This window comes from Salmo salar, chromosome ssa05, assembly GCF_905237065.1.
Source record: "Salmo salar chromosome ssa05, Ssal_v3.1, whole genome shotgun sequence".
Lineage (NCBI taxonomy): Eukaryota > Metazoa > Chordata > Actinopteri > Salmoniformes > Salmonidae > Salmo > Salmo salar.
In genome coordinates, this window is record NC_059446.1 from 68,523,670 (window position 1) to 68,542,500 (window position 18,831).

Consider the following 18,831-nt stretch of genomic DNA (forward strand, 5'->3'; position numbering starts at 1 on the left):
CAACAGTGAATGCCGTTCGCTGCCACAGTAGACTGAACTTGCCGCCAGAGTTCAAAAATTTCTACTTTTGCTGTACCGTTGTTCTGCACTGTTTTTTACCCATCTACCGATAGGTGCCCTTCTTTGCGAGGCATTGGAAAACCTCCCTGGTCTTTGTGGTTGAATCTGTGTTTCAAATTCACTGCTTGACTGAGGGACCTTACACATATTGTATGTGTGAAGTAGAGATGAGGTAGTCATTAAAAAGAAAATCATGATAACCACTATTATGGCCAAAGTGTGAGTCCATGCAACTTATTATGCGATTTGTTAAGCAAATTTAGGCTTGTCATAACAGGGTTTGAATAGTTATTGACTCAAGATTTTCATCTTTAATTAATTTGTAAAATGTCTAAAAACGTAATTCCACTTTGACATTATGGGGTATTGTGAGTGGGCCAGTGACAGAAAATCTCAACACTGCTCAGAAAAATAAAGGGAACACTAAAATAACATCCTAGATCTGAATGAAATAATCTTATTAAATACTTTTTTCTTTACATAGTTGAATGTGCTGACAACAAAATCAAACAAAAATAATCAATGGAAATCCAATTTATCAACCCATGGAGGTCTGGATTTGGAGTCACACTCAAAATTAAAGTGTAAAAACCACACTACAGGCTGATCCAACTTTGATGTAATGTCCTTAAAACAAGTCAAAATGAGGCTCAGTAGTGTGTGTGGCCTCCACGTGCCTGTATGACCTCCCTACAGCGCCTGGGCATGCTCCTGATGAGGTGGCGGATGGTCTCCTGAGGGATCTCCTCCCAGACCTGGACTAAAGCATCCGCCAACTCCTGGACAGTCTGTGGTGCAACGTGGCGTTGGTGGATGGAGCGAGACATGATGTCCCAGATGTGCTCAATTGGATTCTGGTCTGGGGAATGGGCCAGTCCATAGCATCAATGCCTTCCTCTTGCAGGAACTGCTGACACACTCCAGCCACATGAGGTCTAGCATTGTCTTGCATTAGGAGGAACCCAGGGCCAACTGCACCAGCATATGGTCTCACAAGGGGTCTGAGGATCTCATCTCGGTACCTAATGGCAGTCAGGCTACCTCTGGCGAGCACATGGAGGGCTGTGCGGCCTCCCAAAGAAATGCCACCCCACACCATGACTGACCCACCGCCAAACCGGTCATGCTGGAGGATGTTGCAGGCAGCAGAACGTTCTCCATGGCGTCTCCAGACTCTGTCACATGTGCTCAGTGTGAACCTGCTTTCATCTGTGAAGAGCACAGGGAGCCAGTGGGGAATTTGCCAATCTTGGTGTTCTCTGGCAAATGCCAAACGTCCTGCACGGTGTTGGGCTGTAAGCACAACCCCCACCTGTGGACGTCAGGCCCTCATACCACCCTCATGGAGTCTGTTTCTGACTGTTTGAGCAGACACATGCACATTTGTGGCCTGCTGGAGGTCATTTTGCAGGGCTCTGGCAGGACTCCTCCTGCTGCTGGGTTGTTGCCCTCCTACGGCCTCCTCCACGTCTCCTGATGTACTGGCCTGTCTCCTGGTAGCGCCTCCATGCTCTGGACACTACGCTGACAGACACAGCAAGCCTTCTTGCCACAGCTCGCATTGATGTGCCATCCTGGATGAGCTGCACTACCTCAAAATCAAATTTATTTATATAGCCTTTCTTAAATCAGCTGATATCTCAAAGTGCAGTACAGAAACCTACCTGAGCCACTTGTGTGGGTTGTAGACTCCGTCTGATGCTACCACTAGAGTGAAAGCACCGCCAGCATTCAAAAGTGACCAAAACATCAGCCAGGAAGCATAGGAACTGAGAAGTGGTCTGTGGTCACCACCTACAGAACCACTCCTTTAATGGGGGTGTCTTGCTAATTGCCTATAATTTCCACCTGTTGTCTATTCCATTTGCACAACAGCATGTGAAATGTATTGTCAGTGTTGCTTCCTAAGTGGACAGTTTGATTTCACAGAAGTGTGATTGACTTGGAGTTACATTGTGTTGTTTAAGTGTTGCCTTTATTTCTTTGAGCAGTGTATATTTCAAATGACACCAAATGCAATCTCCATAGACAAAGATTGGCAGTAGAATGGCCTTACTGAAGAGCTCAGTGACTATCAACATGGCACTGTCACAGGATGCCACCTTTCTAACAAGCCAGTTGGTCAAATTCTGCCTGCTAGAGCTGCCCCGTTCAACTGTAAGCCCTGTTATTGTGAAGTGGAAATGTCTAGGAGCAGAACCGTCTCAGCCGCAAAGTGGTATGCCACAAGTTCACAGAAGTGGAAGATAATAGCTTGTAAAAATTGTCTGTCCTCGGTTGCAACACTCACTACCGAGTTCCAAACTGCCTCTTGAAGCAACATAAGCACAAGAACTGTTCGTCGGGAGCTTCATGAAAAGGGTTTCCATGGCCGAGCAGCCGCACACAAGCCTAAGATCCCCATGCGCAATGCCAAGCGTTGGCTGGAGTGTTGTAAAGCTCACCGCCATTGGACTTCGGAGCAGGGGAAACACGTTCTCTGGAATTCTTTTACATTTTATTTCCCCTTTATTTAACCAGGTAGGCATGTTAAGAACAATTTCTCATTTACAATTGCGACCTGGCCAAGATAAAGCAAAGCAGTTCGACACATACAACACAGAGTTACACATGGAGTAAAACAAACATAGTCAATAATCTAGTAGTAAAATAAGTCTATATACACAATGTGAGCAAATGAGGTGAGATAAGGGAGGTAAAGGTAAAAAAGGCCATGGTGGCAAAGACACCTAGGTATTTGTAATTGTCCACATATTCTAAGTCAGAACCGTCCAGAGTAGTGATGCTGGACGGGCAGGCAGGTGCGGGCAGCGATCGATTGAAGAGCATGCATTTAGTTTTGCTTGCATTTAAGAGCAGTTGGAGGCCACGGAAGGAGAGTTGTATGGCATTGAAGCTCGTCTGGAGGGTTGTTAACACAGTGTCCAAAGAAGGGCCAGAAGTATACAGAATGGTATCGTCTGCGTAGAGGTGGATCAGAGACTCACCAGCAGCAAGAGCAACATCATTGATGTATACAGAAAAGAGTTGGCCCAAGAATTGAACCCTGTGGCACCCCCATAGAGACTGCCAGAGGCCCGGACAACAGGCCCTCCGATTTGACACACTGAACTCTATCTGAGAAGTAGTTGGTGAACCAGGCGAGGCAATCATTTGAGAAACCAAGGCTACTGAGTCTGCCGATGAGGATGTGGTGATTGACAGAGTCGAAAGCCTTGGCCAGGTCAATGAATACGGCAGCACAGTATTGTTTCTTATCGATGGCGGTTACGATATCGTTTAGGACCTTGAGTGTGACTGAGGTGCACCCATGACCAGCTCTGAAACCAGATTGCATAGCGGAGAAGGAGCAGTGGGATTCGAAATGGTCGGTAATCTGTTTGTTGACTTGGCTTTCGAAGACCTTAGAAAGGCAGGGTAGGATAGATATAGGTCTTTAGCAGTTTGGGTCAAGAGTGTCCCCCCCTTTGAAGAGGGGGATGACCGCAGCTGCTTTCCAATCTTTGGGAATCTCAGACGACACAAAAGAGTGGTTGAACAGGCTAGTAATAGGGGTTGCAACAATTTCAGCAGATAATCTTAGAAAGAAAGGGTCCAGATTGTCTAGCCCAGCTGATTTGTAGGGGTCCAGATTTTGCAGCTCTTTCAGAACATCAGCTGACTGGATTTGGGAGAAGGAGAAATGGGGAAGGCTTGGGCAAGTAGCTGTGGGGGGTGCAGTGCTGTTGACCGCGGTAGGGGTAGCCTGGTGGAAAGCATGGCCAGCCGTAGAAAAATGCTAATTGAAATTCTCAATTATAGTGGATTTATCAGTGGTGACAGAGTTTCCTATCCTCAGTGCAGTGGGCAGCTGGGAGAAGGTGTTCTTATTCTCCATGGACTTTACAGTGTCCCAGAACTTTGAGTTTGTGTTGCAGGAAGCAAATTTCTGCTTGAAAAAGCTAGCCTTGGCTTTTCTAACTGCCTGTGTATATTGGTTTCTAACTTCCCTGAAAGGTTGCATATCACGGGGGCTGTTCGATGATAATGCAGAACGCCACAGGATGTTTTTGTGTTGGTTAAGGGCAGTCAGGTCTGGAGAGAACCAAGGGCTCTATCTGTTCCTGGTTCTAAATTTCTTGAATGGGCCATGCTTATTTAAGATGAAGACATTTAAAAAAATAAAAAATAACCAGGCATCCTCTACTGACGGGATGAGGTCAATATCCTTCCAGGATACCCGGGCCAGGTCGATTAGAAAGGCTTGCTCGCTGAAGTGTTTCAGGGAGCGTTTGACAGTGATGAGTGGAGGTCGTTTGACCGCTGACCCATTACGGATGCAGGCAATGATCGCTGAGATCTTGGCTGAAATCAGCCGAGGTGTATTTAGAGGGCAAGTTGGTTAGGATGATATCTATGAGGGTGCCCGTGTTTACGGCTTTGGGCTGGTACCTGATAGGTTAATTGATCATTTGTGTGAGATTGAGGGCATCAAGCTTAGATTGTAGGATGGCTGGGGTGTTAAGCATGTTCCAGTTTAGGTCACCTAGCAGCACGAGCTCTGAAGATAGATGGGGGGCAATCAGTTCACATATGGTGTCCAGAGCACAGCTGGGGGCAGAGGGTGGTCTATAGCAGGTGGCAACGGTGAGACACTTGTTTTTAGAGAGGTGGATTTTTAAAAGTAGAAGTTCAAATTGTTTGGGTACAGACCTGGATAGTAGTACAGAACTCTGCAGGCCATCTCTGCAGTTGATTGCAACACCGCCCCCTTTGGCCATTCTATCTTGTCTGAAACGGTTGTAGTTAGGGATGAAGATTTCAGAGTTTTTGGTGGTCTTCCTAAGCCAGGATTCAGACACGGCTAGGACATCCGGGTTGGCAGAGTGTGCTAAAGCAGTGAATAAAACAAACTTAGGGATGAGGCTTCTAATGTTAACATGCATGAAACCAAGGCTATTACGGTTAAAGAAGTCATCAAAAGAGAGCGCCTGGGGAATAGGAGTGGAGCTAGGCACTGCAGGGCCTGGATTCACATCTACATCACCAGAGGAACAGAGGAGGAGTAGGATAAGGGTATGGCTAAAAGCTATGAGAATTGGTTGTCTATGACGGCCGGAATAGAGAGTAAAAGGAGCATGTTTCTGGGGGCGATAAAATAGCTTCAAGGTATAATGTACAGACAAAGGTATGGTAGGATGTGAATACAGTGGAGGTAAACCTAGGCATTGAGTGATGATGAGAGAGATATTGTCTCTAGAAACATCATTGAAACAAGGTGATGTCATAGCATGTGTGGGTGGCGGAACTGAAAGGTAGGATTAGGTATAATGAGAATAATGTCCGATAGACCTATTCAGACAGCAGCCGATAAGACAGCTAACGATTAGCGGGCCGCAGATGGGCGTTCAGGTTACGTCGCGATGGAGGGGCCAGTTGGATAACTCCCTCAGGCAGATAACGTCGGTAGTCCAGTTGTGAAGGCCAGGTGGGGCTCCGCATCGGCAGTAAAATGGGTCCGGATAGGTGATTGTAGCCCAGGAGTGGCTGATGGAACTCTTCAGCTGGCTAGCTCCGAAATAATTGAGGTTTGCTCTGGGACCGACATTAGCCAATAGTCACTTGGATAGCAGCTAGCTAGCTGCAAGATCCAGGTGTAAATGTCCAGAGCTTGCGAAATCCGGGGATATGGGGAGAAAAATAGGTTCGGTATGCTCTGATCTGCTTTGTGTTGTTCAAAACTGCCGATAGCTATTCGAGCTAAGGGATAGCTTATGACCGCCAACCGTGGTTAGCTGAATACTAACACTAGCTTCTGTTGTGGATTTCAGATTTGAGGTGAATAATACTTTTAAAAAAATGTAATTGGTGAGGCGAGTTGCAGGAGAGTGCTTTGAAGTTGAGTTTTTAGGAAAAAAATATATAAAAGATATGCGAAGAAAATAAAATATACACACACACGACAAGACGAGGACAAAAGACGTCTGACTGCTATGCCATCTTGGAGAGGACAGGAATGATGAATCACGCTTCACCATCTGGCAGTCCAACAAATTAATCTGGGTTTGGTGGATGCCAGAAAAACACTACCTGCCCCAATTTATAGTGCCAACTGTAAAGTTTGGTGGATGAGGAATAATGGTCTGGGGCTGTTTTTCATGGTTCGGGCTAGGCCCCTTGGTTCCAGTGAAGGGAAATCGTAACGCTACAGCACACAATGACATTCTTGATGATTCTGTGCTTCCAACTTTGTGGCAACAGTTTGGAGAAGGCCCTTTCCTGTTTCAGCATGACAATGCCACTGTGCACAAAGCAAGGTCCATACAAAAATGGTTTGTTGAGATCGGTGTGGAAGAACTTGACTGGCCTGCACAGAGCCCTGACCTCAACGAACACTTTTGGGATGAATTGGAACACCGACTGTGAGCCAGGCCTAATCGCCCAACATCCGTTCCCAACCTCACTAATGCTCATGGCTGAATGGAAGCAAGTCCCCGCAGCAATGTTCCAACATCTAGTGGAAAGTCTTCCCAGAAGAGTGGAGGCTATTAATGCCCATGATTTTGGAATGAGATGTTCGACAAGCAGGTGTCCACATACTTTTGGTCATGTAGTGTACGTGTTCATCAGGGAACTTCTCTTAACGACACTTGTGGAAGCAAAGGAGAATTTTCCCTTAGACACAACTAATGAAAAGCTACTGCATGTACTAACTTACTGTGTAACCTGGAAACATATCAATGACAACCAGGATATCTGTGTGGTCATCTCCGTGACCCAATTCTACAGACTATACTTAATCCAGCTCTTCTATGTGTAGCTAATATTTAACTAAAGACTTCTGGTGACAGAGTTTTTACTATCATTTCTGTATTTGTTACAGGAAACCTAGAGACAGTCAAAGAACTATGACAATGCATACTCTACAAACCAGGAAAACTATGACTACATTCCTGAGCATGAATGAACTGCACAAGTGCCCATCTCATCAGGACACTCAGGGAAAACGGACCATATTATTCAGTATACCAGCAAGTATTAAGAATTGTTGTTCTTTTCCCTTACAAATATGATATCCATTTCTGGTCCCTAAAAAGTTCATGTTCTTTCAGGATTCCAACCTCCTGTTTGCTTTACTTTTTTGACTGAGCTCAAAAAACTATGTAGCATTTCACAACCCTCACTTTTTAATCAACATGACTATGTACGTGTATAAACATCAAAACCAACATTTAGAATCATATCAAAATGTATAGTGTGTGAAAGTGGTATACCATAGAGAAACCTACCTTCCCCCCCCTCTCTAAACTCCTCTGTGCAGCGACTAACTTTCTTCTCAGTTGTCTTCCTCTGTGGGTGAGCAGCAGCAAGGCTGGAGGGGGATCAAGTCAGGACAAGTCTGGGATCCATAGGGTATCAGAATACCTGGAAGTTGGGGCAGGGCAGCACAGTCTGGGCTGGGAGCGGGGACTCAATACTATGTACTGTTACCTGGGGGCTGGTGCCTGCCCTTAGTACAGCAGGGACATGTAATTAGTTTGTGATCACTGAACACTGCAGGTATATGAAATCAATATGGCCGCCCTGACCAGTGAGGGAGAGATCGGGTACACAGTGCTGACATATAGAGTGATGTGACTTATACCATGAATGATTGGTTGATACCTTTACACTTGTCATGTGTGTCTCTTATCAAAGTGTTTACGGTCTTTAAATTAACATAAGGGTGGAGAAATATCCAGACAGTCAAGATGGGAAGGGTCCCTGCTAACTAGGCTACAGGCGTTTCATTCATGCTATCTTGGGCTCATCTGGAAAACAGATGTAATTCTCAATGTGACTTCCATGGTTAAATAAAGGATATTTTAAAATAACAACCTATCCTGTGTTCCTTCCTCCAACACAATTTTTGCTTAAGTCATCAAAAGACAATCGCATTCAAAACAAATCAAATTTTTATTAAAACATTTATTTAACCTTTATTTAAAATGTAATTATGCCCATCCATCTTCAAATTATATGATAATGAATAATTACCCTACATAAAAGTTAACTATACAAGTTTAAAATGAACTGGGATATCATGAAGGCTAGTGAGAAAGCAACGTACTTCCTTGAAGTGTTTACTTGTAGTATGTTGTCACTGAAAGTCAATTGGAGTAGGTTTGCCTATATGGCTGAGTTTGACAGGTGGGCCTTACAGAAACAATATGGTGACTGGAATTAGACGTTATGCATTTGTCTGTGAAATAGAATTTCAAATGAAGTTTTTAACAACAATACAACTGTGAAATTGCTACCGTGACAGCAACGGCGCATGCGCGACTTGGTTTCATCGTTGTTCCTACATTTCTAATGTGTTTGGTTTACACATTTCCTAAAAAAAAAATTTTTTTTAAACTTACCTCGTATTCAAATCTTGCGGAATTCATTTACTTCAATTACTTCAGCGTTAAATCCAGTTGGTAGACAATTATATCAAACAAAACGATTTAGACACTTTAAATGCACGGGACTGTAGTCCTCCTGGGGTCCAAGAAGTTTCAAATCAACGCGTGAGGGAGATTAATTAAATGTTGATCAAAAGTTGCAACTGTCCCTTTGGTAAATTCCTTCAATGACTCAAATCCTGTGGTTAAAAGGTGTGAAACCTTTGTGGTTGTCGTGGCTGAGGTGTTTGTTTCAGTCAACAACTGTACTCCTTGAAACTGACCCTTTCCATCACACCCACGACATTTAGCCACGCCCACACCTGGTGCAGCCTTTGTAAATGGCCAGAACGCCAGGCGAGATCAGGAAGATACCATTTTACAGAACATTTAAATTAGAAGGAGTTTGTGTAAACAGATGCGGTTCTGTTATATCAGCTCTACATGTACGTAGGCTAAATACATATCTTCTCGATAGCAACGTTTTATAACAAATATCTATATCACATCTTCATAACGCTGAGAAAAATATTGTGTCAAGTAGAAAATCGCCAATACAGTATTGAAGTGATTGAATACACTAATATCCCTCACGTCGAGAACGAGACCATTATCTTACCTTGTGTGCCCCCTAGTGACCAAATACAGAATTTGGATTGGCATATTTGCATCGTTCGTATGATGAATGACTTGGTCCATTGCTGAATGCTTGGGCCAGGAAATAGTTTTTGGACTCGACCATACTTACAACGTAAAACACACTGAAATTCAATCAAACACGCACCACGGAAAAAACCACCAACGTTTCGTGCGTTTTTTAAGTCGGCCTGTGATCAATTACATCATTGTGAATTGGAAGGCCATTGTGTTTTCAGGGTGCGGTCTTCTTCGTCTTCTTCTTCTTCTTCTTCTTCTTTGATGATGTTTAACGGCGGTTGCATTCCAATATATATTGCATTACCGCCACCTACTAAACTGGAGTATAATTCCCTTATACGTTGCTAAAAAATAATAAAATAAAAACAATACCCTACCTAAAAATAAAAGAAATACCATACTCCACTATTTATATCTATTTAGTCCTACTTCAGGCCAACAGCCTGAAAGGATGGGACACCCCCACTTAACACACCATGTAACTCTTCCGACGTCAAATCTCCCAATCCGAAATCGGACATTTCAAAGTTGCCTAGTTCCGACTAGCACATGAACGCAGCCACTTTCAGCACTGCTGTCACTGAATTCGTGACGCATATTATAAAAACGCTCAGGCGTTTTCATAGATAGACCAGTTTCTATCCACTGCCTGCACTTCCCATTCATATCCATTGGGTGTCTCCCTCTACCAAATCAAACCGCAGTTAATCTAAAAATGTTGGCGCTTTGAGGAAGTCCATGATACAATACAAGCTCGTAGATGGGCGTTGAGAAAAAAAAGCTTTTTTTCTGGCCAGGCTGCAGCCACATAATAGTCTGGGCTGCGATTGGAGAGAGCAAGTGCGCACGGACGCAGACGCAGGGGATATCGGAGGCAGGCACCGACCAGAACACAGCTCATCATAGTATCTGATTTAACTGTATTTGGCAATCACTTCAGATTATAAAGAGAAAACGTTCCAATTGAGAAACGGAAGAAGGAGTGAAAATGGGACATACAGTGTTACCCATTTTGATGGCCGTATTGTCCCATTGCATGTGGGGAAATGTCGAGGTAAGCCCCAATAGTATTATCTTTCATTTCTATGATAAACACATTGTTGCTTTATATTTGTTGTATAAACATGCGTTTTGCTCGAAGTGGTGTTGTAAATGTTCATATCGATATCACTCATGTCATGAATATCAATTCGTATCCTTTTTGCTGACGCGCACCGTTATCTTGGACAGATTTAATTAGCAAATGAATGCGCACACAGACTGTCAGATGATAAATGACACGTCAACAAGAAGGAACGCTCAGTAACCTACCTACGCAGACTAAATGCTATTGTCCAATTAGCAAATTTGTATTATTGAAATGCAGAAAATATCTGTAGACATTTGGTCATGCCAACCAAGTATTCAAGCCAGTACATTTATTTAGTATTAGGCTATTGTATGTCAGCCTCTCCCCCATGGCTTTAGTGAGCAGGAGAGAGAGACCATCTGGGATCTACCCTTGATAAAACAAAGAGATAAATGTACTGAACGTCTTCATAGCCTGGGGTGGGGTCATTGTTTTTTGTTGGTTTTTCTTCTGGTCTAATTGAAAAAATGAAGAATGCAACGCAACATCTAATTTGTTAGTACCATATCAGTAGGCCATAGACTGGTATATGCTATTATAGCCCTGCAAGTCTATCGAAAGAATGCACAATCAAGTGCTGTTTGAACATCACAGAGCCATGAATGTAATGGTGGCCTTATACCATCAGTATAGAAGGTAGAGGAGCCCCACTGGCTGCCTGCTTGCTTTGTCATGATGCCCATGCTAGGAATGCTGAATGAGAGAACACAGTAGGCCTTCCAGCTGCCTACAGAGAGAGAGTAGCATCACACCTGCTATTTTAATGAAAATGTACAGTCTTCTCCAGGCTATGTCTTGAATCTGGGACTTGCATCGGATGCATAAGATTTATCTGCAGTGAAGGCCTGTGCTTGAACCTTTATTGCGCCACTGTGAATCCAGGGGAAAGAGAGAGCAATTCTGTATTGATTGTGAAATGTGGTGCTTTTCGTCTTACATCCTTGTTTCTTTTTTTTAATGAGTGCAAATGATCTTTCTGTAAGCCTACACCTTAGCCTCCTGCTTTGATATGGGGTCATCTTTGATCTAAGTTTGATCCACATGTTGGATGTAGAATGAACTAAGGCTGAGGCCTGAGCCACTACTAAGCTCCATCTTGTCACTGCACTGAATGAAATAAAAATAAAAAATGCAAATGGGTGTTCTCAGGTCAGCTCAGCAGGCTCTATCTCATGCTTCATGTGTTGTAGATAAGAGTCTCTGTCAGACAGACTGTTCTGGGGCCAGATCAATGTAATGACCAGGCAGCCATCACTCACTCTGCCCTCCCACCATACTGCTATCACCGACAGCAGACTTTAATGAGCTCTACCACAGCATAGCACTGCACTCTCCAGACTATGACTCTTCCATTTCCCCCATGGATCACTAGAATAGACCCAATTATTTTAGTTTCCCAACTCAAAATCATGGCGTTTGAATTGTTAGTACCTTGCTGTGTTACTTGAATGGGGTAATATCTTTTTTCTTCTACCGTTTACCTTTTTATAATAACGGCTCGTGTATCTCAAAGTGCTAACACTTAGACATAACATTTAACCTTGTCCACAGAGGATCAAATCAATCCCTAGGCTAATTGGGAAACCATAGCACATGTGCAGAATTCTCACATCTGGCTATTCTATATAGAACACCTGTGAAGGTCTAGACTCCAGACTGACATGTGCCACCCACCACCGACCTGTGCCAATGCGTCAGAGGTGACTTCCAGGGACCACTAGACCCAGACGCCTCCCTCACCCAGCCCCCAGAGGCCTTCAGCCCCACAGCTAATGAGGGAGACCAGGCTCCCTATGGGGGCTCTGGAGGGGAGGTATAAAATGGCAGAGGGGCGGAAAGCAGGGGAGAGTGGGGTGTGAGCAGTGACTCATGGAGTCTCAGCTGGAGTTACAGTGCAGGTCAAGCTTACTTTCCACCTGGAAATAGAAGTGTGAGCTGTTCCCTCTCTTTGTTACTGTTGCATTGTAAGGGCGTAGGTAGACTAGAGGAGAAGCTCTATGTTCCTCTGTAAGAACTAGCTCACATGCATAATCTGTCACTCTATCTATCTACACATCGATCTTTCTATCTATTTATTGTATTTATTCATATACTGTCTACCAACTGTACATTATGCCCTCGGAAGGTATTAGAAATCCCAATCTCCAGTCAGTAGAAAGCATGTAATCATCATAGTGTGGTGTGTAAGGATTCATTCTGAAGATGTTAAGAGGATTAGCATGTGTATTTATTAACCATCGGCGCTGGTTGCTCACAGTGCATTTTATTAGCCATAAACCTGTTCCTTTCATTGTGGAATTATTCCACTGCTGTAAGAGCATTATTGGGATTAATGCTGTATGCTGAGGAACCATGCTTAGGTTTACACAAGGAGACCTGCAGATGTGTGAAGGTTTACAGTCCAGATTACACTTTGAAGAGGGCTGGCTTGCTGGTTTAACACCCTGGTATTAGCTGTGTTAAAGATGGTTCTTGAATTTTGTCACCATTTCCGTGGTAAAGGTTGAAATTGAGCAATTTTGCGTTGCTACGGCCTGATCTTTTCCACTTAATGCATTGTTGGTAGATGGCACTACTCTGTATTTTTATAGTCTAATAATGCCTTTGTAAAGGAGATGGAGGCAAACTGTTGTCTGTATCATGTAATGGCTTTAGGGTGAAGTACAAATGGTGTTTGTTTACAGAGAACTAAATGTAAGAGAACGAAGGCATTAAAGAGTTTCAAAGCACAAGGGCAAAGTCAACATTTACCTATCTGAAACACAACCATAATGCAATGTGTACTTCTGCTCTCTGTCCTTTTTTTCCATTTTGATTGCTATTTACATACTGTGTATGATGTTCTTAATGTGTATTGTGTTAAAAGCAGGGACCAGTGTGCATTGTAGAATACATTTCTTTACTGTTTGCTTCACATCAGTGTCCATGAAGCTAACACAGTAGCGTGACACTCCTAGCACGATACTTTGACAGTGTATCTATACTGTCCTATGTGTCTTAACCTCAGCCACCTTGGATGCAATGACATGTGCCACTTGCAGTGCTGAGATTGTTTAGTTGATTGACAACTTGGCACAGGTCTTGCCTGACGACTCAAACTGAATTCATCATTCGCTAAATACTTCAGTCTGAGACTGCAATCTCAAGTCGTTTGTGGTGACATCAAAATGAGGGGTGTTGTACAAAACAAAGCCATCAGTGATTGGATCATCTCTAACCAATCACAATGATGAATTTTCAAAACGTCGCTTTACCCACGTGTGTTTTGGCTCTGGCCCAACGCTGGATTGCTGATGCTATGTATTGGCCATTGAAAGGCTTTGAAGTCACCTGTCTACCATATTGGCACTCCCCAGTAGGAGCAGTCCTCCATAAGAATGAATGGAATTCTCCAGTATTTCAATACAATTTTTCAAGGACAAAATTACATGGATTTCAGTATTTATGTTGTTTTAGTGGGGACAGTAACATAATAAAAAAAAAAGGATTTTTAAAAAATACATTTTCATTTGAAATGTTTTATGTTTAGCTCACATAATCTAATTTAAAAGTATGCATTAGGGTGTCTGCATCAAGGTGTCTGTAGACATTAATAAATGCATTTCTATATCTTCAAAATATATTTATAATGGTGGGGGAGTGCCATGATGGAGGCACGGTGGTGTCAACACAGCACCCCCTATCAGTCATATAGTGTGTATATAAATCCTTGGGCCCAACCCATCGGTTTCTGGGACCAATCAGACTGTCTAGAATGACCAATCAGACGGTCTAGAACATGTTTGCATTCTAGAAATCGTAGGGGAGGTACTCAAATCCAGACTCATTGCAGAGAAGAAACTAGTGGGCGTGGCGTAGCGTTTGGCCGGAGCAAGGAGTTTTGGTAGTCAGGCAAGCAGAGGTCACCTTCCCTACAATAACACAGCATGTGTCATGACTCTGAAAGAAAATAAATGCTATAAAAAGATTATGTTGATGATCTTAAACATTGACAGATTCTGTTTATAACAGCACTTCAGCCTCATGCTACTTCCACCTGCCTGAAAATGGAAAGATGATGATGATAATGATGAAGATGAACCTTTCCTCAAAGACCTGTTTTATTTCTAGCTGAAGTGTCAGTCAAGTGATGTATTAATGATGAGGAATGAGCAGGTTTTGTTATCTGCCAGTGCATATATTTGAGTACAGCACAGGCCTCCCGAGTGGCGCAGTTGTTTAAGGCACTGAATCGCAGTTGCTAGCTGTGCTGCTAGAGATCCTGGTTTGAGTCCAGGCTCTGTCGCAGCCGTCCACGACCAGGAGACCCATGGGGCGGCGCACAATTGTCCCAGCGCCCTCCGGGTTAGGGGAGGGTTTTGCCGGCAGGGATGTTCTTGTCCCATCGCGCTCTAGCAACACAGTTGCCAGGTTTACAGTGTTTTCTCCGACACATTGGTGTGGCTGGCTTCCGGGTTAAGCGGGCATTGTATCAAGAAGCCGTGCGGCTTGGTTGGGTCGTGTTTCGGAGGACGCATGGCTCTCGACCTTCGCCTCTCCTGATTCCGTATGGGAGTTGCAGCGATGAGACAAGACTGTAACTACCAATTGGATACCACGAAATTGGGGAGAAAAAGGGGTAATTTTTTTTTTTTTTAAATAACAAAAGAGTACAGTACAGTAATCCGCAAGCTTTGGGGGAAATGCACAGCATGTTTATCAAGATAAATTACTGCAGAGAAGGCCACTGGAACCCAAGGAGGCCGGAGAAGCTACCGGCCATTGGTAGAGCCATGAAACGCAGCTTTCCGGGTCTCACATGCACTCCAATTTATGAGGGAGGAAGGGGGAGAAAGATAGTGGGGTATGTTTAGAAGAGGAGGAAGAAGATTAAACGGATACAGGGAGTTGCTAAATTGCTGCACATGTTCCCCCCTCAGCATTTTCAGGCCTTGTGTTGGAATACAGAAGCTCACCCCTCCACTTCCCCTGCCTGGGACTGCAGTGCTATAGATATGTAGAAACAGTTACAGGATACTAGCAGCTCTCTCTCTGTCTTTCTCCTTTAATTAATTTCCGTGCCAGGAGATAATCAGGTTTCCTTAATGGTTTCCCTTGTGCTTGCTCTGTCATGTGCCTGTGCCAGAGGACATGTACCATTTTATTGGATCCCATCTTTCCTCTCCTCTCTTTATTGTGCTCTTTCCAAGCGTTTTGAAGGGAAAAGCACATAACAAGGACCTGATCCAAAATCTTGCACAGTCATTGTGAAATTAAACCTGGGCACAATGAAAGGAAAGGCATGAGATAAAATAATTGCTGGAAATGTGCCTCAGCAATCAAGCCATTACCAGAGGTGACAGCTAAATGAAAATATGTTACGTGTGCCATTTAACAAGCGGCCTGGGTTATTCGTGCCATAACAGACATTCAAGGAAGTGCATGGTATCACGAAGTACAAATGGCCATCGGGAGTCTCATGCAAATCCAACAGCTAGGGAGATTGGGAGGGTGCAGCACAAATGGGAACTAAGATTCCCTAAAACTGTGTGCATGTTTAGGAGTTAGGGGAACGTGTGGAGAGAGAGGGAGTGTGAGGCATACAGTACATCCATAGCCACTTCGATCACATCTGGCTCCTGTGCCTGCCTGCATGTCAGAACTTCTGGCACGCTGGAGATATTACTCCAATCCAAGGACCCCCATCCCAAACGCGAGGCATGGTAAGCCTATTTGGCTAAATTTCTGCTGTAAAAAGTTGACGCGAAAGAGAGCTGTGGGTCTGTCTGGTCCCTGCTGAAGCCAGCAGGAGGTTTCAGTAGAGCCGCCCGCGAGACATCTGCGGCGTAGTGATAACATTTGTCCTCCGTGTTTGGGAGGAGAGAGAGAGACAGCGTGTCCTCCATTAGTCAGGGAGAGAGTGGGGGAGGCTAGAGAGAGTAGACAGAGAGGAGACAGATTACTGAGAGAGGGAAAGGAGACAGTTTACTAAGAGAGAGAGGCGATATAGGCTTGGTGGGTAGGAGGGGAGTAGAAGGCACATAGTTGGTGCTAAGAGAAACTCTAAACCCACAGGCTCTCTGGCCCTGGTGTCTTGAAAGGCAGAGATTAATCTTTGTCATGTACTGTATATGTATTCACAGCTGGCCCAGGGAAAGTGGGGGAAGGACACTGCCTGCAAGCCATAGCTCTGAGCCTAGTCATTACCCATTCACACACATGTGCTCACACACATGTGCGCACACACACACGCAGAGAGCCAGAGAAGAGGAGGGTGAGGCGGGGCTGGACTGCAACAGGACGTTTCCATAATGGCACTGGGACACATGGATAGGTTTGTGGAGGCTGGCCTGGCTGACAGGGAGTGGTGGGGAGGAGGCTGGCCTGGCTGACAGGGAGTGGTGGGGAGGAGGCTGGCCTGGCTGACAGGGAGTGGTGGGGAGGATTTCAGAGGGTCTGGTGAGGCTGATCAGCAGTGCATTAACATTCCACACACCGTTGGATGGGTGGAGTGGATTGACATAGAGGGAGATGTCTGGATCAGTGTCAGTGCCCTGCTCTCTGCCATCTCTAGCAGCAGAGGGATGCAGCATGGCACAGCGGTAGCGAGGGCAAACCCAGCAGCTGGTGGCAGGGAGTGAGGTGGTGTGGTGTGAAGCGGGTGAGCTAGCGACTCATTTCCTCCTTCCTATGCTCACATGAATACTAAAGGGATAGTGGGTACACAATGCACCTCAATGGCACACACACCTCCATACGCGCTGACAGACAAACAGCCCAGACACACGCAGGGTACTCCAACACACACACACATGCACACACACTCACTGCTTTAGAAAGATGGCACGCTGCGGCAGCTGCATCAATTATTGACGGCCTTGGAAAGGTTTGGGCTCTTGCTTGTTGGATTGAGCTCTGGAACTCTTGTCACGCACTCACTCCTCCCCAGAACCCAGCCCCATCCCTCCCTCTGTCCTCCCCTCCCAGCCTCAGAGTGGATCCTGACTGTACACCAGCTCTTCTCTAGGTTTTTTTCTACACTTACAATATGTTTGCTCTTGAAATATTCATCCTCCACGCCCACTCTCCGTTCTCTCTCTCTACCTCTCTCACACACTCTCTCTCCTGTCCTCTCTTTTTCTCTCTACCTCTCTCTCCTCTATGTTCTCTCTCTCAACACACAGACACTCTGTCTCCATCTTCCTTGTCGTCCATCCTCACCCAACCTCATCAGATCTCACTGCTGCTCGTCTGAGTGTACATTTTTCATACCTCCAACGAGACAATATCCTCCACATACAGTATGTTCTCACAGCCGATATCTCTAACTGCACTCAATTGCCATAGCACATATTTTTACAAAATAGTGAGTTGACAAATAGATATCCTCTTACTGTATTGCCATAAAGTATTGTATGTACCGAGGATACCATGGTTGTAAACATGGTGTAGTGATACCTAGCAACCTTGTCAAGAGGTTCAGACCTCTTGGGGTATTGGCTGAGGTGACAGACGTAGGTACCTGTGTTCGATATGGAAGGGAACAGCTAATGAAAAGCCTCAGGTATTTAATCTGTGACAATAGGACTCTGACAGAGACTGAGCCGGCTCAATATTTCATTCATCCACCAGCTCACCATGATAGAGGCCAAGCTCTCAACTGCACACACCAGCCAATATTCATGCTAGCTCCACTGACAAATTTGATATTTTTTGGTCTAGTGTCTGCAAAAAAAATAAGTTCAGAAACGACAAGAAGCTCAAATGGAGGTTTCCAGGCCTGGACATAGAGGGTTCATTTTACAGATCGTCTGAATGAGTAAACCATTATTCTCCCCCATCTGACAGTCTATAGGGATATGATGGCCTGAGGAAATGAGATAATACTAATGTTTAATCTACTGAGGGACTGGAGCACAGACAGACCAGCAGACTGCACCCTGCAACACATTATCTCACCAGAGTGGCACAGGGTGAAATAACACACAGAGACAGGACATGCAGTTACACACACAGACCGGGGCAGTACAAGACAGGACATGTCATTTTGGCATTGTTTCATAACACTATTCCCAGCCTGTTATCCGCAGTGCCTATTTTTCCATCTTGCGTCACGACAAGATGCCAGCCCTCAACCCATTTCTTTAACTGTGATTTAAAGAGGGGGAATAGCAGGAAAGCAATAACACAATGCAGTGTTCATATAAAGAGGCCCTGAGCTGTGTCTGGGAGTGACAGGCTCCAGACAGATGACAGATTGAGTGGAGAGATGGTGTCAAGCCTCTCACAGTGATCGTTGTAGCCCTACAGCATGTAACATGGTGATATGTAGCCTTGTCTAAATTGCATAGCCTACTTAGCCATAGCCTACTTAGCCTGTGGCCTTATCTGAATTGTATAGTGTACTAGATTTTGTAGGGTTGACCTTTATGTAAAAAAGTGAAGTGACTGATATTATTGTGCTATTATCGTGTGGTGAAGTGACTGATATTATTGTGCTATTATCGTGTGGTGAAGTGACTGATATATTATTGTGCTATTATCATGTGGTGAAGTGACTGATATATTATTGTGCTATTATCGTGTGGTGAAGTGACT

The 18,831-nt window shown here is 44.5% G+C and overlaps 2 protein-coding genes across 3 annotated transcripts in view; one reads left to right on the forward strand and one right to left on the reverse strand.

The window, feature by feature from the left end:
- zmp:0000001114 (suppressor of tumorigenicity 14 protein homolog) overlaps nt 1-8,783 on the reverse strand; it is a 40,193-nt gene extending 31,410 nt beyond the window's left edge. Inside the window, exon 1 of the mRNA XM_014201455.2 lies at nt 8,445-8,783. Within this exon, the coding sequence (XP_014056930.1) occupies nt 8,445-8,471 (27 nt within the window). The 5' untranslated portion in view covers nt 8,472-8,783. The remainder of the gene's footprint in view (nt 1-8,444) is intronic.
- A 1,124-nt stretch (nt 8,784-9,907) lies between these two features.
- The window catches only part of LOC106605617 (amyloid beta precursor like protein 1), a 49,943-nt gene continuing 41,019 nt past the window's right edge, over nt 9,908-18,831 (forward strand). The window contains exon 1 of one of the 2 annotated variants that reach the window (XM_014201454.2): nt 9,908-10,179. In XM_014201454.2, coding sequence (XP_014056929.1) covers nt 10,114-10,179 — 66 coding nt within the window. In that variant the 5' untranslated portion in view covers nt 9,908-10,113. The remainder of the gene's footprint in view (nt 10,180-18,831) is intronic. The other variant, XM_014201453.2, reaches the window with a different exon arrangement.